The sequence below is a fragment of the Muscardinus avellanarius genome, assembly GCF_963383645.1.
Source record: "Muscardinus avellanarius genome assembly, chromosome: X".
Classification (NCBI taxonomy): Eukaryota; Metazoa; Chordata; class Mammalia; order Rodentia; family Gliridae; genus Muscardinus; species Muscardinus avellanarius.
This window is the reverse complement of record NC_137792.1, coordinates 51,185,986-51,200,944: the sequence shown is the minus strand read 5'-3', so window position 1 is coordinate 51,200,944 and position 14,959 is coordinate 51,185,986. Positions and strand designations below refer to the sequence as shown.

General features: G+C 58.8%; 1 protein-coding gene across 1 annotated transcript; it reads left to right on the top strand.

Annotated features, from left to right (window-relative positions):
* Positions 1 to 323: 323 nt before the first annotated feature.
* On the top strand, positions 324 to 13,412 carry PLXNB3 (plexin B3; the record flags this gene model as incomplete). Its single annotated transcript, XM_080718895.1, has 34 exons — positions 324 to 1,355; positions 1,712 to 1,891; positions 2,565 to 2,693; positions 2,780 to 2,880; positions 3,450 to 3,582; positions 3,730 to 3,886; positions 3,976 to 4,084; positions 4,167 to 4,281; positions 4,401 to 4,526; positions 4,608 to 4,724; positions 4,962 to 5,055; positions 5,136 to 5,305; positions 5,560 to 5,711; positions 6,176 to 6,281; positions 6,886 to 7,016; positions 7,587 to 7,763; positions 7,887 to 8,082; positions 8,225 to 8,464; positions 8,537 to 8,698; positions 8,766 to 8,917; positions 9,049 to 9,149; positions 9,219 to 9,442; positions 9,604 to 9,782; positions 9,930 to 9,996; positions 10,405 to 10,732; positions 10,856 to 10,959; positions 11,063 to 11,156; positions 11,525 to 11,703; positions 11,815 to 11,975; positions 12,328 to 12,475; positions 12,635 to 12,699; positions 12,772 to 12,847; positions 12,965 to 13,039; positions 13,308 to 13,412. 34 exons carry the CDS (start codon positions 324 to 326, stop codon positions 13,410 to 13,412), a joined length of 5,685 nt encoding a protein of 1,894 aa, XP_080575021.1.
* Between the last annotated feature and the right edge of the window lie 1,547 nt (positions 13,413 to 14,959).

Sequence of the window (14,959 nt, the reverse complement as noted above, 5' to 3'; positions counted from 1 at the left end):
TCTGCCCCCACCCCCTTCTCCAGCCCTTAGACTCTTTCTTTGTCTCTTTCTGTCCTCTCTCTGGCTTCCTCTCTCTGTGCCCCTCTGTCTCTGTCCCTGTCCCTGTCTTTCCGCCTCCCCGCTCCTTCCCTGGCCATGAACCTCTCTCTACTGGAATCTCTGCTCTGCCTTCCTTTGGTCCTATCTCTGCTCCAGTTTGGTTCCCACCCTGCCTCTCTCAGCCCCAGCCCCTTCTGCCTTGATTCCTGCCTATCGGGGAGTGGAGTACCAGCAGCCTCCTCCCTCCAGGCCTCATACTGCCTCCCTCTTCCCAGACTCCTGCAATGGCTCCCTGGCCTCCAATCAGCCTGTACCTCCTCCTGCTGCTGCTCTTCCGACCACCCCTGCCCATGACAGCGGCTCATCGCTTCTCCGCACCCAACACTACCTTCACCCACCTGGCTCTGGCGCCAGGCCAGGGCACGCTCTACGTGGGTGCAGTGAACCGCCTCTTCCAGCTCAGCCCCGAACTGCAGCTCGAGGCTGAAGCTGTCACTGGCCCTGTCATCGACAGTCCTGACTGCCTGCCTTTCCGTGACCCGGCAGAGTGCCCACATGCCCGACTCACTGATAATGCCAACCAGCTCTTGCTGGTTAGCAGCAGGGCCCAGGAGCTGGTGGCCTGCGGGCAGGTGAGGCAGGGTGTATGCGAGAAGCGGCGCCTTGGGGATGTGGCCCAGGTGCTGTACCAGGCCGAGGACCCTGGTGACGGGCAGTTTGTGGCTGCTAACTCCCCGGGAGTGGCCACAGTGGGCCTGGTGGTGCCCTTGCCTGGCCGGGACCTCCTGCTGGTGGCCAGAGGCCTGGCGGGCAAGCTGTCGGCAGGGGTGCCACCCCTGACTGTCCGCCAGCTGGCCGGGCCACAGCCCTTCTCCAGTGAGGGCTTGGGCCGACTCGTAGTGGGTGACTTTTCTGACTACAACAACAGCTACGTGGGGGCCTTTGCTGGCACTCACTCCGCCTACTTTGTCTTCCGACGCCGTGGGGCCCGGGCCCAGGCTGAGTATCACTCCTATGTGGCCCGTGTCTGCCTGGGGGATGCCAACCTCTACTCCTACGTGGAAGTGCCCCTCACCTGCCGCGGCCAAGGCCTCATCCAGGCTGCCTTCCTTGCTCCAGGCACCTTGCTAGGGGCATTTGTCGCAGGCCCAAGGGGGGCACAGGCAGCCCTGTGTGCCTTTCCCCTGGCTGAGCTGGACCGGAGCATGGAGCAGGCCCGGCGACTGTGCTACACAGCGGGTGGCCGGGGTACTGACGGCATGGAAGAAGCCACCGTGGAGTATGGTGTCACATCACGCTGTGTCACCCTGCCCCCTGTGAGTGACTGGGGCCTGGCTTCAGCTTTTCTTCTCTGTATCCCTCTCTTTCTGCAGCATGGGGCAGGGGTGCTTTGGTGTGCCCAGGGCATGTTAACAAGGCACCAGCTCTGAGTGTCCCACCTGCTCTCAGCCAGTTTCTTCCCCCCATATTTCTCCCCTTGTGGGGCAAGTTTGTTATGCCCTGGGCTCAGGGACCCATACCCCACCTTGCCCTGACTACTTTGCTCCCAAGTCCCTTAGGGCTTCCTTCTCACGAACTGCTTGGGTATCCTCTCATGGCTGTCCTGCTGGGCCCAAGGGTGAAACCACCTGCCTCTCCTGGAAGCTGATATTCCACTCCTTTGCCCATCTAGGACTCCCCAGAATCATATCCCTGTGGTGATGAGCACACCCCCAGCCCCATTGCTGGCCGCCAGCCCCTGGAGGCCCAGCCTCTCCTGCAGCTTGGGCAGCCCATCAGCGCCGTAGCAGCCCTCCAGGCAGATGGGCACATGATAGCCTTCCTGGGGGACACTCAGGGCCAGCTACATAAGGTGAGGGCCTGATGGATGAGGAGTGCCTTAGTACGATCTACATACTGATACTGCCTGTCTCAGCGCTCCTGCTGTGGCTCAACGAAGCCCCTGGAACCCTCCATCTCTCAACCTGCTCCCCATGTATGGGAAAAAGAGACTCACTGCTCCTTGACATCTGGCGCAGCTCTCAGATAGGTGGCTCAGGATAACCACACAGGAGTATCCTGAGGCAGCCTTGCCTTCTCTAGGCAAAGGGAGCTAATGGTCAAGGTGGGTGGGTGGCATGAGAGCTGGACAGGCTCACCTGGTGTTCAGAGCCACTGTGGCCCCAGAAATCCCTCTGAGGCAAACTCTTGCCTCCTGGTGACCCACCTGACTCCTTGTAGCTGCCCTTCTTTGTTGCAGAATGGCCTTTAATTCTGGGGGCCTCCCTAGGGTTCCCTCGCTGCCTCAGCACTGTGGCTTTCTGGAGAATGCCTTTGCTCTGAGGGTGCTGAATGGGGACGTGACATGTCCCTCTCTTCCATGCCTAGCAGGAAATGGAGCTGACTCTGAGGGAAGTCTTTATGGCTCTCCCAGAGAGCCCATTTTGGGGGAAGATCACAGAACCTGTATGGCCAGCCTTTGGCCATCTGGAGAGCTGGCCTTGGCTTAGCAGGGTGGCCAGCCCTGTCCTTGTATCCTTGTCCAGGTCTTTCTCAACAGCTCCCAAGGCCAGGTCTACCATTCCCAACAAGTGGGGCCTCCAGGCTCCGCCATCAGCCCAGACCTGCTGGTGGACAGCAAGAATGACCATCTCTATGTCCTGACGGCTCAACAGGTGAGGGCTGTTGCCAGAGTTGAGGGCACTAGGTCCACATGGCCTGAGTCTCTACAACCGATGCCTCTCCCTCACTGCCCATCCAGGTGGACCGGGTCCCTGTAGCATCCTGCCCTCACTTTTCTGATTGTACCAGCTGCCTCCAGGCCCGAGATCCACTGTGTGGCTGGTGTGTTCTGCAGGGCAGGTGAGCACAGTGCCTGTGCCCTGGCTTGTGCCCACAGCTGGTATGTCCTGGGGCAGGGTTGCACCCAGAAGTGGCTATGGGTATGCCAAGAGACCAGCCCTACTTACCAAAATAGACTCAGGCTGTTGCTGAGCTCTTTGATCCTGCCCCATCCCACCAAACCAAGAATCTGGGCGGTGCTCCAGACACTGGGTGGTCCGACATTGACCAACCTATTCCCTTCTCATTTCCAGCAGCCCTGCTCTGGGTCCCGACCTCTGTCACCTCTCCCAGGTCCCCTGCCCAACTGATGGTGTCCCATGGTCCACTCCAATTCCCCTCCAGCCTGGGCTCCATGCAACAGTCTAGGAATCCCTATGGCAACCTGAAAGTAGCTCCTTCTCATTCACCGTCAAGGCCAAAGCTGCCCTGGCCATGGGCCCCAAGTGTTTGCCATTTCCTCTCTTGGCACAGTCTCCATACTTTCTGCTCATCATACTCTGGCTAGGCCATCCTCCCAATCCCCTTGCTAACAGTCATCTAGGAAACCTGAGGCCCATGCAATGACCTGATGGGCCCCTGCCCGCCAGGTGTACCAGGAAGGGCCAGTGTGAGCGAGCCACCCAGCTGAACCAGTGGCTGTGGAGCTACGAGGAGGACAGCCGCTGCCTTTATATCCAGAGTGTGCTGCCACCCCACCACCCCCGCCAGGAGCAAGGCCAGGTAAGATGCCCACCACCACTGGGCCCTCTGCCTGGTGGATTCTCCCTGGCTGCCTCCAGTCTACTTCCTGTCCCCAATGACAGCTCTAGCTTCTCACCACTCTATTCTGCTCTGGTACCATCTCCATTTCCCTCTCATGTGCCCCAGATCACCTTGTCTGTCCCCTGGCTTCCCACCCTGGCTGTGGATGAATACTTCCATTGTGCCTTTGGGGACCACGACAGCTTGGCTCAAGTGGAAGGACCTCATGTGGCCTGTGTCACCCCTCCCCAAGATGAGGTGCCTCTTAACCCTCCAGGCACAGGTGAGGGGGCCCCTGGGTAGGGGACCAGGGCTGGAGCTGGAAAGGGCAGGAACTGTGTGACCTGCTCTGCCACCACTGTCCCCTCCCAGACCACATCACCTTGCCCTTGACCCTGATGTTTGAGGACGTGGTCGTGGCTGCCACCAACTTCTCCTTCTATGACTGCAGTGCTGTCCAGGCCTTGGAGGCAGCTGCCCCGTGAGTTCCCGGGCCTGGCTCCTGCAGGGCAGGGGTGGCAACCCCAGATGGCGCCCTGCCTGAGCAGTCCCCTGTGCTGCAGGTGCCGTGCCTGTGTGGACAGTCCCTGGAGGTGCCACTGGTGCCCCCAGAGCAGCCACTGTGTACACGGGGACCACTGCCCAGAGGGGGAGAAGACTGTCTACAGTGCCCAGGAGGTGGGTATGACCTGTTCAGCCGCCCATGACCACCCCTGTGGGCACTGCAAGACAGAGGCCCACCTGCCCTGGAGTGGGCCCCTGGAGTGCTGAAAGGCTAAGGGCTATTGTTTCTCCAGGTGGACATCCAGGTGCGTGGCCCAGGGGCCTGTCCTCAGGCTGAGGGCCTGGCAAGTTCCCACTTGGTGCCTGTGGGCTGGGAGAGCCATTTGGATCTGCATGTGCGGAACCTTCAGTATTTCCGAGTGAGTGGTCAGGCAGGCAGGGGCTGGGAAGATGGAGGGGGTGAGGACAATGCCCAGGGAGCTGATAGCACGTCCCCCCAGGGCCTGCCTGCCTCTTACCAGTGCTGGCTGGAGCTACCTGGAGAACTGCGGAGGCTGCCAGCCTCCCTGGAGGAGACAGCTGCAGATGCAGGCCTCATTCACTGCCAAGCCCACCAGGTCAGTGCTGCCTTTCAGCCTCCCTGCTGCTGGGCGCCTTCTGCAGCCCTCTCACCCCCCACTTTCCCCAGTCCCTCTGCATCCTGTTAACACTCATGAGAACCTACCCTGCCCTGAGCATGTGGCCAGAGCACAGTGCCTGTGTTCTCAGTCCCTGAGTGACCAGTGTGGTGGGAAGTGCAGGGAATAGCAGCAACCATTCTAGGGAGCCAATATGACCCTGCTCTCCGCCCACAGTTTCACCCCTCTATGTACCAGCCAGAGCTTCCAGTGCCCATATACGTCACACGGGGTGAGGTCCAGCGGCTGGACAATGCCCAAGCTCTTCATGGTGAGCCCGGGGGTGGCAAAGCAGGCAAGGGCGGCATGTGTGGCACAAGGGCAGCACCTCAGTACACTGGCCTTTCCTAGTGACCCTGTACGACTGCGCTGTGGGCCACCCTGACTGCAGCCACTGCCAGGCAGCCAATGGGAGCCTGGGATGCCTGTGGTGTGGTGACGGCCAGCCTTCCTGCCGCTATGGGCCGCTGTGCCCACCAGGAGCTGTGGAACCGCTGTGTCCCATGCCCAGCATTGATGCAGTAAGCCCCTCACTTGCAGGGCTGAACCCAGCTCTCCTCCAGGCCTTGGCTGCCACCTCTTTCCCAGGCCCAGTCTCCCGCTCCTTCCTCTGCCCCTCACTGGCCTATCTGTGCCCAGGTCAGAATGCCTCTGCCTCTGCCTCACACTCCCAATCCTGAATGGCTCAGCTTAGCCACAGTCCAATTGGCTGGCTGGGCACCCCAGAGTGGTGTACAAGCAAGGGTATTACATCTGCCATCCTCCCCTGCTACAGATCGAGCCCTTGACTGGTCCCCCAGAGGGTGGCTTGGCCCTCACCATCCTGGGCTCCAACCTGGGCCGAGCTTTTGCTGATGTGCAAGATGCTGTGAGTGTGGCTGGCCAGCCCTGCAGCCCCAACCCCCTTCTCTACCGCACCTCTGCCCGGTGAGACTCCAGCAAGGTGGGAATGAGTGGTGGTGCTGTTAAGAGTAGGCTTCCAGAAACCAGCATTCAGAGAGAAGGGAGACTTGCAGCCAAGAACTGTGGAACCCTAGCTGCGTGCAGTGGTGCACACCTGTAATCCCAGTATTTGGGAAGCTGAGACAGTAGGCTTGCAGGTTCAAGGACAGACTCAGCAAGTAGTGAGGGTCTCATCAATCTAGCAAGACCTTGTTTCCAAAACAGAAAACAAAAACCAAAGAAAAACAGAGCTGGGTTGTAGCCCAAAAGTAGAATGCCTCTGAGTTCTATCCTCAGTACCACACACAAAAAGAAGAAGAAGAGAGAGAAAGAAGGGGCCCTGTGCAAACAAACAGGGGAGGGAGAAAGGGAGTGGGCTCCAGAAAGTGGCTGTAGGCTGCCTAAGGCTCTCCAGAACTCTGAATAGCTCCTGGGCCTTGGCTCATCAGGATTGTGTGTATGACATCTCCTGCCCCCAATGGCACCTCTGGACCAGTCCAAGTGACCCTTAAGAGTAGGCCACCGGGAATCTCAACCCAGCACTTCACCTATCAGGTCAGTATCTACCCCATGGTGGTCCCAATGCAGGGAACAGCAGAAGGAGAGGCAGACACCTAGGCTGTCAAACTAGATCCAAGGATAACAGGAAGCATGGCTGAGTATTCAGGAGGGAAACCATGTGATGTCAGTGGACAGTAGGTTGGAGGCAGTGACAGGATAGCAAGGACACTGCCACCTGTCCAGGAAGGAGGTGGGCAGTGTAATCAGTGAGTGCAATGTGGATCTATCAGGAGCAGGGGACATAGAGAGAGTGGGGACACCTCCCAGTGCTAGCCTGAGACCTGGGCACCTGGTAGAACCATTTCTGGGGCAGGAAGCCAATACTGGGAGCCATAGGAGACATGAGGGGTTTAGGACCAGGACTTTTCCTTGGCACATACAACTACCCAAGAAGGCATTGGATCTTGAGATCTAGATCTCAGGGTATTGGAGGTGGGTGCAAACTGACTTGGTGCAAGTCACAAGGTAAGAGACTGCTGGTGATAAGAGAACCCAAGAAGTGGCCTGTACCTCAAAGCCTGGGACTTTGGGGATGGCCCCAGGTGGGGAAGCACCAGGCCAGGCTGCAATGCCTATCTCAGCCTGGCCTGTTCCCTAGGACCCTGTCCTACTGAGCCTGAGTCCTCGGTGGGGCCCCCAAGCAGGGGGCACCCAGCTCACCATCCATGGGCAGCATCTTCAGACAGGAGGCAACATCACCGCCTTTGTGGGTGGCCAGCCCTGCCCCATGTGAGTATCTGGCCCTGCTGCCCACCAGCTACAGGGGCTACTCACCTCCTGGCCCAGGCCTGGCTTCTTTTGAGCGAGGGACACTCCCTGAAGGCTTTAGTATCCCCTCCTATACAGTGGGGGCAGTGGATTCGAGAATGCCATCAAATTCCAAGAGAAATGGTGTTGCTGGGTATGGTGGCACACAACTGTAATCCCAATACTTGGGAGGCTGAGACAGGAGGATCGCAGGTTCAAGAGTAGCCCCAGCAACTTTGAGACCCTGTTCCAAAATTAAAAAATAAAAATGGCTGGAGGTATAGCTTGAAAGTAGAATGCCCTTGGGTTCAATCCCTAGTACCGGGGTGGGGGGAGGAGAAGAGAGAGAGAGAGAGAGAGAGAGAGAGAGAGAGAGAGAGAGAGAGAGAGAGAAAGAGAGAGAGAGAGAGAGAGAGAAAGAGAAAGTGGTACTATATAGCCAGCCTAGCAATCTCTACCCCAGTCAAGGGAGGCAAAGTGGGCCTCTCATGGGGAGCTGGGGCTAAAAGGCAGTTAGTGGGAGCCAGAGGTGAGAAAGCTTACTCTTTGCAGCCAAGAGCCAGTGTGTCCCAAGACCATCGTGTGCCGTACCATGCCTCAGGCTGCAACAGGAGAAGCAGAGGTCCTCGTGGTCTTTGGCCATGCCGAGCGTAAACTGCTCAACAGCCACTTCCGCTACACTGCCAACCCCCAGCTTCTGACAGCAGAGCCCAGCGTCAGCTTCCGGGGGTGAGGACACTGACCAGCCCACAGGAACGCCTGAGCCAGAGGGAAGACCACCTGCTAGGTGGGGCTGGGCTGGGCTGGACTGTCCACCATCCTCCAACCCCTCTGACTTCCATCCTGACACAGGGGTGGTCGGCTGATCCGTGTCAGGGGCACGGGCCTGGATGTGGTGTGGCAGCCCCTGCTATCTGTGTGGCTGGAGCCTGAGGCTGAGGTGAAGGCTTTGGGGGCCCAGCCTCAGGACCTGAACCCAAGGAAGAGTTGTGAAGCCCCTGCTGCAGACCCCCAGGCTTGTATCCAGCTTAGAAAGGATTTGCTGCAGGTGAGCCTCCCCATGGCAGCAGGAAACAGCCTGTCCCCCGGTTGTGCCCAGAGAGGGGGGCAGGGCCTGCAACTGTGTCCCTGAGCAAGCAGAGCAGCCCCAGCTCACCAGCCTTTGTCCCTGGCCTTGACTGCCCCCACAGTGCTCCACTGTCTGCTCCATCAACTCGTCCAGCCTCCTCCTGTGTCACAGTCCTGCTGTGCCAGATGGAGCCCACCCGAAGAGGGTGTTCTTCACCCTAGACAACGTGCAAGTGGACTTTGCCAACGCCAGTGGAGGCCAGAGCTTCCTGTACCAGCCCAACCCCCGCCTGGCTCCGCTGAGCCGAGAGGGGCTCGCCCGCCCCTATCACCTCAAGCCAGGCCATGTCCTGGATGTGGAGGTGAGCATACCTCCAGCTGGGCCACCAGTACAGGGTGGGGCCAGCAACTCAAGCTCCAGGTATGTATCCTAGGGCGAAGGCCTCAACCTGGGGATCAGCAAGGAGGAGGTACGAGTGCACATCGGCGACGGCGAGTGCCTGGTGAAGACGCTTACACTCACCCACCTGTACTGCGAGCCTCCCCCACATGCCCCTCAGCCCACCAATGGCTCCAGTGCCCTGCCGCAGTTCGTGGTGAGTATGTGCCCCTGGCAGGCGGGCCACGTGCTGCAGGCCCACGCTCAGGAGCCCTGCTCCCCAGGTGCAGATGGGCAACGTCCGCCTGGCCCTAGGCCCTGTGCAGTATGAGGTGGAGCCCACCGTGTCCGCCTTCCCCGTGGAGGCCCAGGTGGGCTTGGGCATGGGTGCTGCTGTGCTGATCGCCGCTGTGCTACTCCTCACCCTCATGTACAGGTGAGGGCTTTCCTCCTCACATCTCCTCCTCACGCCTCCTCTTCACTATTGGCAAGGGTGGCTCAAAGCAGGCCCTGGGCAGGTAGCCTCCTTGGCCTGGGCCTGTAGCTGATGCCCACCCTGGACTGCAGGCACAAGAGCAAACAGGCCCTGCGGGACTACCAGAAGGTGCTGGTGCAGCTGGAGAACCTGGAGACGGGTGTGGGTGACCAATGCCGCAAGGAATTCACAGGTGCGTGGGGCAGGGTGGGGACAGAGGGCCCCCCAGGCAGAAGCCCACATTTTGGATCCTGGCCCACAGACCTGATGACTGAGATGACGGACCTCAGCAGCGACCTGGAGGCCAGTGGGATCCCCTTCCTGGACTATCACACATATGCTGAGCGTGCCTTCTTTCCTGGCCACGGTGGCTGCCCCCTGCAGCCTGAGCTTGAAGGGCCTGGGGAAGAGAGCCGCCGTGCCACCGTTCGCCAGGGTCTCACCCAGCTCTCCAACCTGCTCAACAGCAAGCTCTTCCTCCTCACAGTGAGGGCCTCAGGGACACTTGGGGGCAGGCAGGACTTGGGGGGGGTCCTTTGTGGGCAAGGAGGTAGAGCTGTGGACTGGTCAGCAGGGAGAGAGGTGCAACCACAAAAGTGGGGTGGATGTATGGGGCTTCCCGGGCTGAATGCCAGCTCCTTGCCTAGCTTATCCACACCCTGGAGGAGCAGCCAGGCTTCTCCCAGAGGGACCGCTGCCACGTGGCTTCGCTGCTTTCCCTGGTGTTACATGGCAAGCTTGAGTACTTGACCGACATCATGAGGACTCTACTTAGTGACTTGGCGGCTCATTATGTACACAAGAACCCCAAGCTCATGCTACGCAGGTTAGCCTTGATCTGGGCATAGTGGCAGGGGCAGGGGCCCACCATTCATCTGTCCCCACCCTGGGCAGCCTTTGCCTCTAGGTGAGGGTGGAGCCAGGAGGGATTTAGAAGGGAGTTCACCAGGAACCTGGGGCCTCCTCCCGACAGGACAGAGACCATGGTGGAGAAGCTGCTCACCAACTGGCTGTCCATCTGTCTGTACACCTTCCTGAGGGTAAGAGGCACTGTCCAGCCTGCCTCCCCCAGCCCTGGGTAGCATCATCCTGCCCTCCTGGCCCTTGGGGGGTGCTGCTGCCTGCCTGTGGCCTCTCTTACTTGTGCCCAAATTCCCCCATTGGGCCTTGGCTAGTAATTAGGATGGGCCATCAAATGAGGATCATGAGAGCCATCCTCCTGCCCCATAGGCCCACCATGAGGCCCAACTGGAGGGAGTACCAGAAAGGGAAGACTTTGAACTCTGCCAGGCTAGATGTAAGGCAGAGGCTAGAAAGGCTTGGGGCCCCAGCCCAGGGGTCTGGCCATCTGTCTTTGCTCTGGGCTTCTGGCTGTTCTTCCTGCTTCCTCCACCCACTCTGCTGGGCCTCACCTGGCACCCTGGCCCTGTGGCCAACTCTGGTTGCAGGAAGTAGCTGGCGAGCCATTGTACATGCTCTTTCGAGCCATCCAGTACCAGGTGGACAAGGGCCCTGTGGATGCCGTGACAGGCAAGGCAAAACGGACCCTGAATGATAGCCACCTGTTGCGAGAGGACGTGGAGTTCCGGCCCCTCACCCTGATGGTGCTGGTGGGGCCTGGGGCTGGCGGGACCGCAGGGAGCAATGAGGTGCAGCGTTTGCCAGCCCGGGTGCTTGACACGGACACCATCACCCAGGTCAAGGAGAAGGTGTTGGACCAAGTTTACAAAGGCACCCCCTTCTCCCAGCGGCCCTCCGTGCATGCCTTAGACCTTGGTGAGAGCCAGCCCCACCTTCCTGCACACCCACCTGCCTCTCTCCTACCTGTAGCCGCTCAGCTCAGCTGGCTGCAGATAGTAAATAGACTGTGGGCTCATGGGCTTCTTTGGGTTCCTCCAGAATGGCGCTCGGGCCTGGCTGGTCACCTGACCCTGTCAGATGAGGACTTGACCTCAGTGACCCAGAACCAGTGGAAGAGACTCAATACCCTGCAGCACTACAAGGTTCGGGTGGGGAAGAGATAGGTGGATCAGAAGCAGGGAGCAGGCCCCTGCCTCAAGATCAGGCAGCTAAGGACCCAGATTCATGCTCCTCTGTCCCCACCAGGTCCCGGATGGAGCAACAGTGGGGCTCATACCTCAGCTGCACAATGGTGGCGCCATCTCTCAGAGTCTGACCCAGAGCTGCCCCTCAGGAGAGAGTGAGTCCCTCATCCCTGACGGACCCATCTGCTCTAGGAGAATCAGCAGGGCTGGGTCCATCCTGGGCTAGGTTCATCAGAGCTCAAGGCTGGGTGGGCAGGAGTGTCCTGGTCATACCATCTGCCTTGCTTGGGCTCTCCACTCCACCTTGCCTGTGGGCAAGCCAAAGCTCCAGGCTGAGCCAAGGCCCTGAGGTTCCAGAAGGCAAGAAGTATCAGGCTGAGCAAGCCTCTGGGCTACCACCCTCCTCTTCCCATTGCTCCTCTATGCTGCCCACCCTGCAGGGAGCAGGAGCTGTGCATCCCAGGCTGCTGGCATAGGCTGGGGGCAGCGGCTTGGGACTGACGGTAGGGTTCCCTGCCCTCAGACATCCCCATGCTAGAGGATGGTGAGGAGGGCGGGATGCGCCTCTGGCACCTGGTAAAGGCCACCGAGGAGCCAGAAGGGGCCAAGTCTCGGCGCAGCAGCCTTCGTGAGCGGGAACGGGAGCGGGCACGGGCCAAGGCCATTCCGGAAATCTACCTCACTCGCCTGCTCTCCATGAAGGTCAGTCCTAGGGATGCTCCCGGGAGAGCCAGGCTGTAGGAGAAGCTTGCCAGGGAGACTTGACTGGGCTTGGGAGTAGCAGAAGGCCATCCCTCACCCCCTGCCTTACAGGGCACACTGCAGAAGTTTGTGGATGACACCTTCCAAGCCATTCTAAGTGTGAAGAGGCCCGTGCCCATCGCCGTCAAGTACCTGTTTGATTTCCTGGACGAGCTGGCAGAGAAACACGGCATCGAGGACCCAGAGACCCTGCACATCTGGAAGACAAACAGGTGCCCTTCCTGATGACCTCTCCTCATCCCACTGTGTAGATGGTCCACTGAGTCCCAGAGAAGCAAGGATGTTACCAGCGTGGACCAGCAGGGACAAGGCAGGAATACAAGCTTTGCTGCATCCGCCCTGGGTTTCTGATCCTGTCAGCATAGACACTCAGGCAGGTTTGGGGCTCAGGTCATGTGAGCCATGAGGACAGCTACCAGTGAAGCACAAAGCTGGGGACCCTGGCTGCCTGAGACCCCCAGTTCCAGTGACCAGACATCTGTGTGGAAGGGGTGGGTTAGGGTATGCAGAAGAAGCCACAAGGGCAGGCCAGGCCTCATCCCCTCCCCTGGCCTGTATCCCCAGCTTGCTGCTGCGGTTCTGGGTGAATGCCCTGAAGAACCCTCAGCTCATCTTCGATGTGCGGGTGTCTGACAATGTGGATGCAATCCTGGCAGTCATCGCGCAGACCTTCATTGACTCCTGCACTGTCTCAGAGCATAAAGTGGGCCGGGTAAGGGCACAGCTGGCTGCACCTGCCAGCAGGGGCAAGGAGGAAAATCTGGGGGGAGGTATAAAGGTCCCATGCAGAGCCTAGTGGGAAGGGTGGCAGGGATGCTGGCAGCTCCCCCACCTCCCTGCTAACATCTAGCACCTCTCCTATCTGGAGCAGGATTCTCCAGTGAACAAACTGCTCTACGCCCGGGAGATTCCTCGCTACAAGCAGATGGTTGAGAAGTAGGTGTCAGAGCCATTAGGGTTGGGTGGGGGCTGAGGAACGCCCTCCCCTAACTCTGTCGACTCCTCCAGATACTATGCAGATATTCGCCAGAGCTCTCCCGCCAGCTACCAGGAGATGAACTCAGCTTTGGCTGAACTCTCTGGGGTGAGGCATCATCTGGGGTGAGGGGTCAGGTGGGGAGACTAACTGGCAGAGCAGAGAGGCAGCCTTGGGGCCTGAGGCCTGGGATGCAGCCTCACTGCCCCCCATGTGTATCCCCAGAACTACACCTCTGCTCCCCACTGTCTTGAGGCTCTGCAAGAACTCTACAACCACATCCACAGGTATTATGACCAGGTGAGGCCCAGAGCACTCCAGAGGGGAGGGGCGGGAACCTGGAGTGAGGTGGAACCAAGATGAAGGCCCACAGGACTTCTCTGGGGAAGGCAAAATCCAGGCAGAGGGAAGAATGGGGGTGCCAACCTGTGCCGGAAGGGCCTGGATTGGGGAATGGGCTTGGCTTTCATGCCCAAGTCCCTGCTGACATGGAGGCAGGGCTGGGTGGTCCTGGGCCAATGGGTGAAGGACTGGGGCCCCAGGTAAGAGCTCTCCTCTGCTCTGACAGATCATCAGCGCCTTGGAGGAGGACCCTGTGGGCCAGAAGATGCAGCTGGCCTGCCGCCTGCAGCAGATTGCTGCCCTGGTGGAGAACAAAGTGACTGACCTATGAGCTTGGCCTGGGGTGGAGGTGGTGGGCGACTGATAACCTCCAGCTGAGAGAGCTGCAAACAGGATCTGCCACGGCAGTACCTAGGATCCCTAGACCAAGGAGGGACCAGCAGCGCCTGGGTGGTGTGGAGTGCCCACTATGTCATCACTGGGTGTATTTCTAATTTATAACAATCCTTTCCCTATCTCCTACTGTATTTATTTGGCTGCTGGAGTATCTGGAAATAAAAATGTGTCTTAAAAAAAAAGTCTGAACCCCAGTCTCTGCCTTCTCCTGCAAAAGCCAGCTTCATGCTCCCCTGGCCTGGAAGCCCCTCAGCCCCATGGCTGTGACCTCCTGTCCCCTCTCTTCTTTATCTCACCAGGTTTCACAAGAAAGCTACTCCTCTCCATCTATGCCTGCCCTATTTCTACTGGTTCTTTCCTGGCACAGGTTGCTGGACCAAGTATCTGCCATCTTGGGATAAACACGGTCACTTCCAAGCCCCCTCCACTTCATCTGGACCACCCTGGCAGTCCCCAACCAGCCTCTCACCTCTAGTCTCACCCCTCTATTTTTTTGTGTGTGAGTCTGGGGATGGAACCCAGCATTCGACCTCCGAATTACACCCCCTGCCCCATTTTTTACTCTATTTTGAGACAGGGTCTCACTAAGTTGTGTAGGGCCTCACAAAGTGGCTGAGGCTATCCACGAACTGTGATCCTCCAGTCTCAGCCTTCCGAATACTGGGATTACAAGCGTGCGCCACCACGCCTGGCTCACCCCTCTATTCTAAAAGCAGCCAAAATGAGCTTCCTAAAAGCAAAAGTGCTTGTTGTCTTTGCCAGGACCCCATGCTGGCCCCAACGTACTCTAGGCCTGATAACTTCCCAGCATCCAACCATGCTGCAATATGGTTGCCATGCATAGGTCTCTAGCACATCCTGTCTGTGGGCCGCAGCCTCAGATGGGCCCTGTGCTGCCCTGGGATACTTCTGGGGACCCAATTCCTCCTGGTCTCTCAAGATGCAGCCCTAAGGGCTCATATTCTAGCACCCAGCTCTCAGGGTTGAGGTCTATCTGTTCCCCAAGGTGAAAACGGCAGAGCTGGCCCCCGTGGACCCCTGGCAAATGTTGGTGAGAAAAAAAAAAAGCAGGGTACTCATGAAGGCAGAGATTCTAGGGAGCCTGGCATTTCTGGTGGGAGGAATGAATTGTTCTCAGCTCTTGCCTGTGCCCCCCATTAAGCCAGGTGGACCCCAATGGCACAACATTCAGGGGAGATCTGGTCTCCTACCTGTTTTGTGGGTCTATGAGCCACAGGAAAACTGGGAACAGGGCTGGGAGCTGGGAGAGAATGGGGTTCCAATGGGATTGAGAGGGGTCACCTCTAGGAGGACTCCCACATGGGCCAAGCAGGAGGTCCAAGAATGGTCCTAAAGTTCTAAGAGCCCTGCCAGCAGTCCATGAGCATGGTGGAAGTGGAAGTCGGCCTGAGGACCTAGTCACTCTGTCAACTACATCATTTCCTGGGAAGTCCCAGCTCCAGCCTGAGACTACAGGCACCT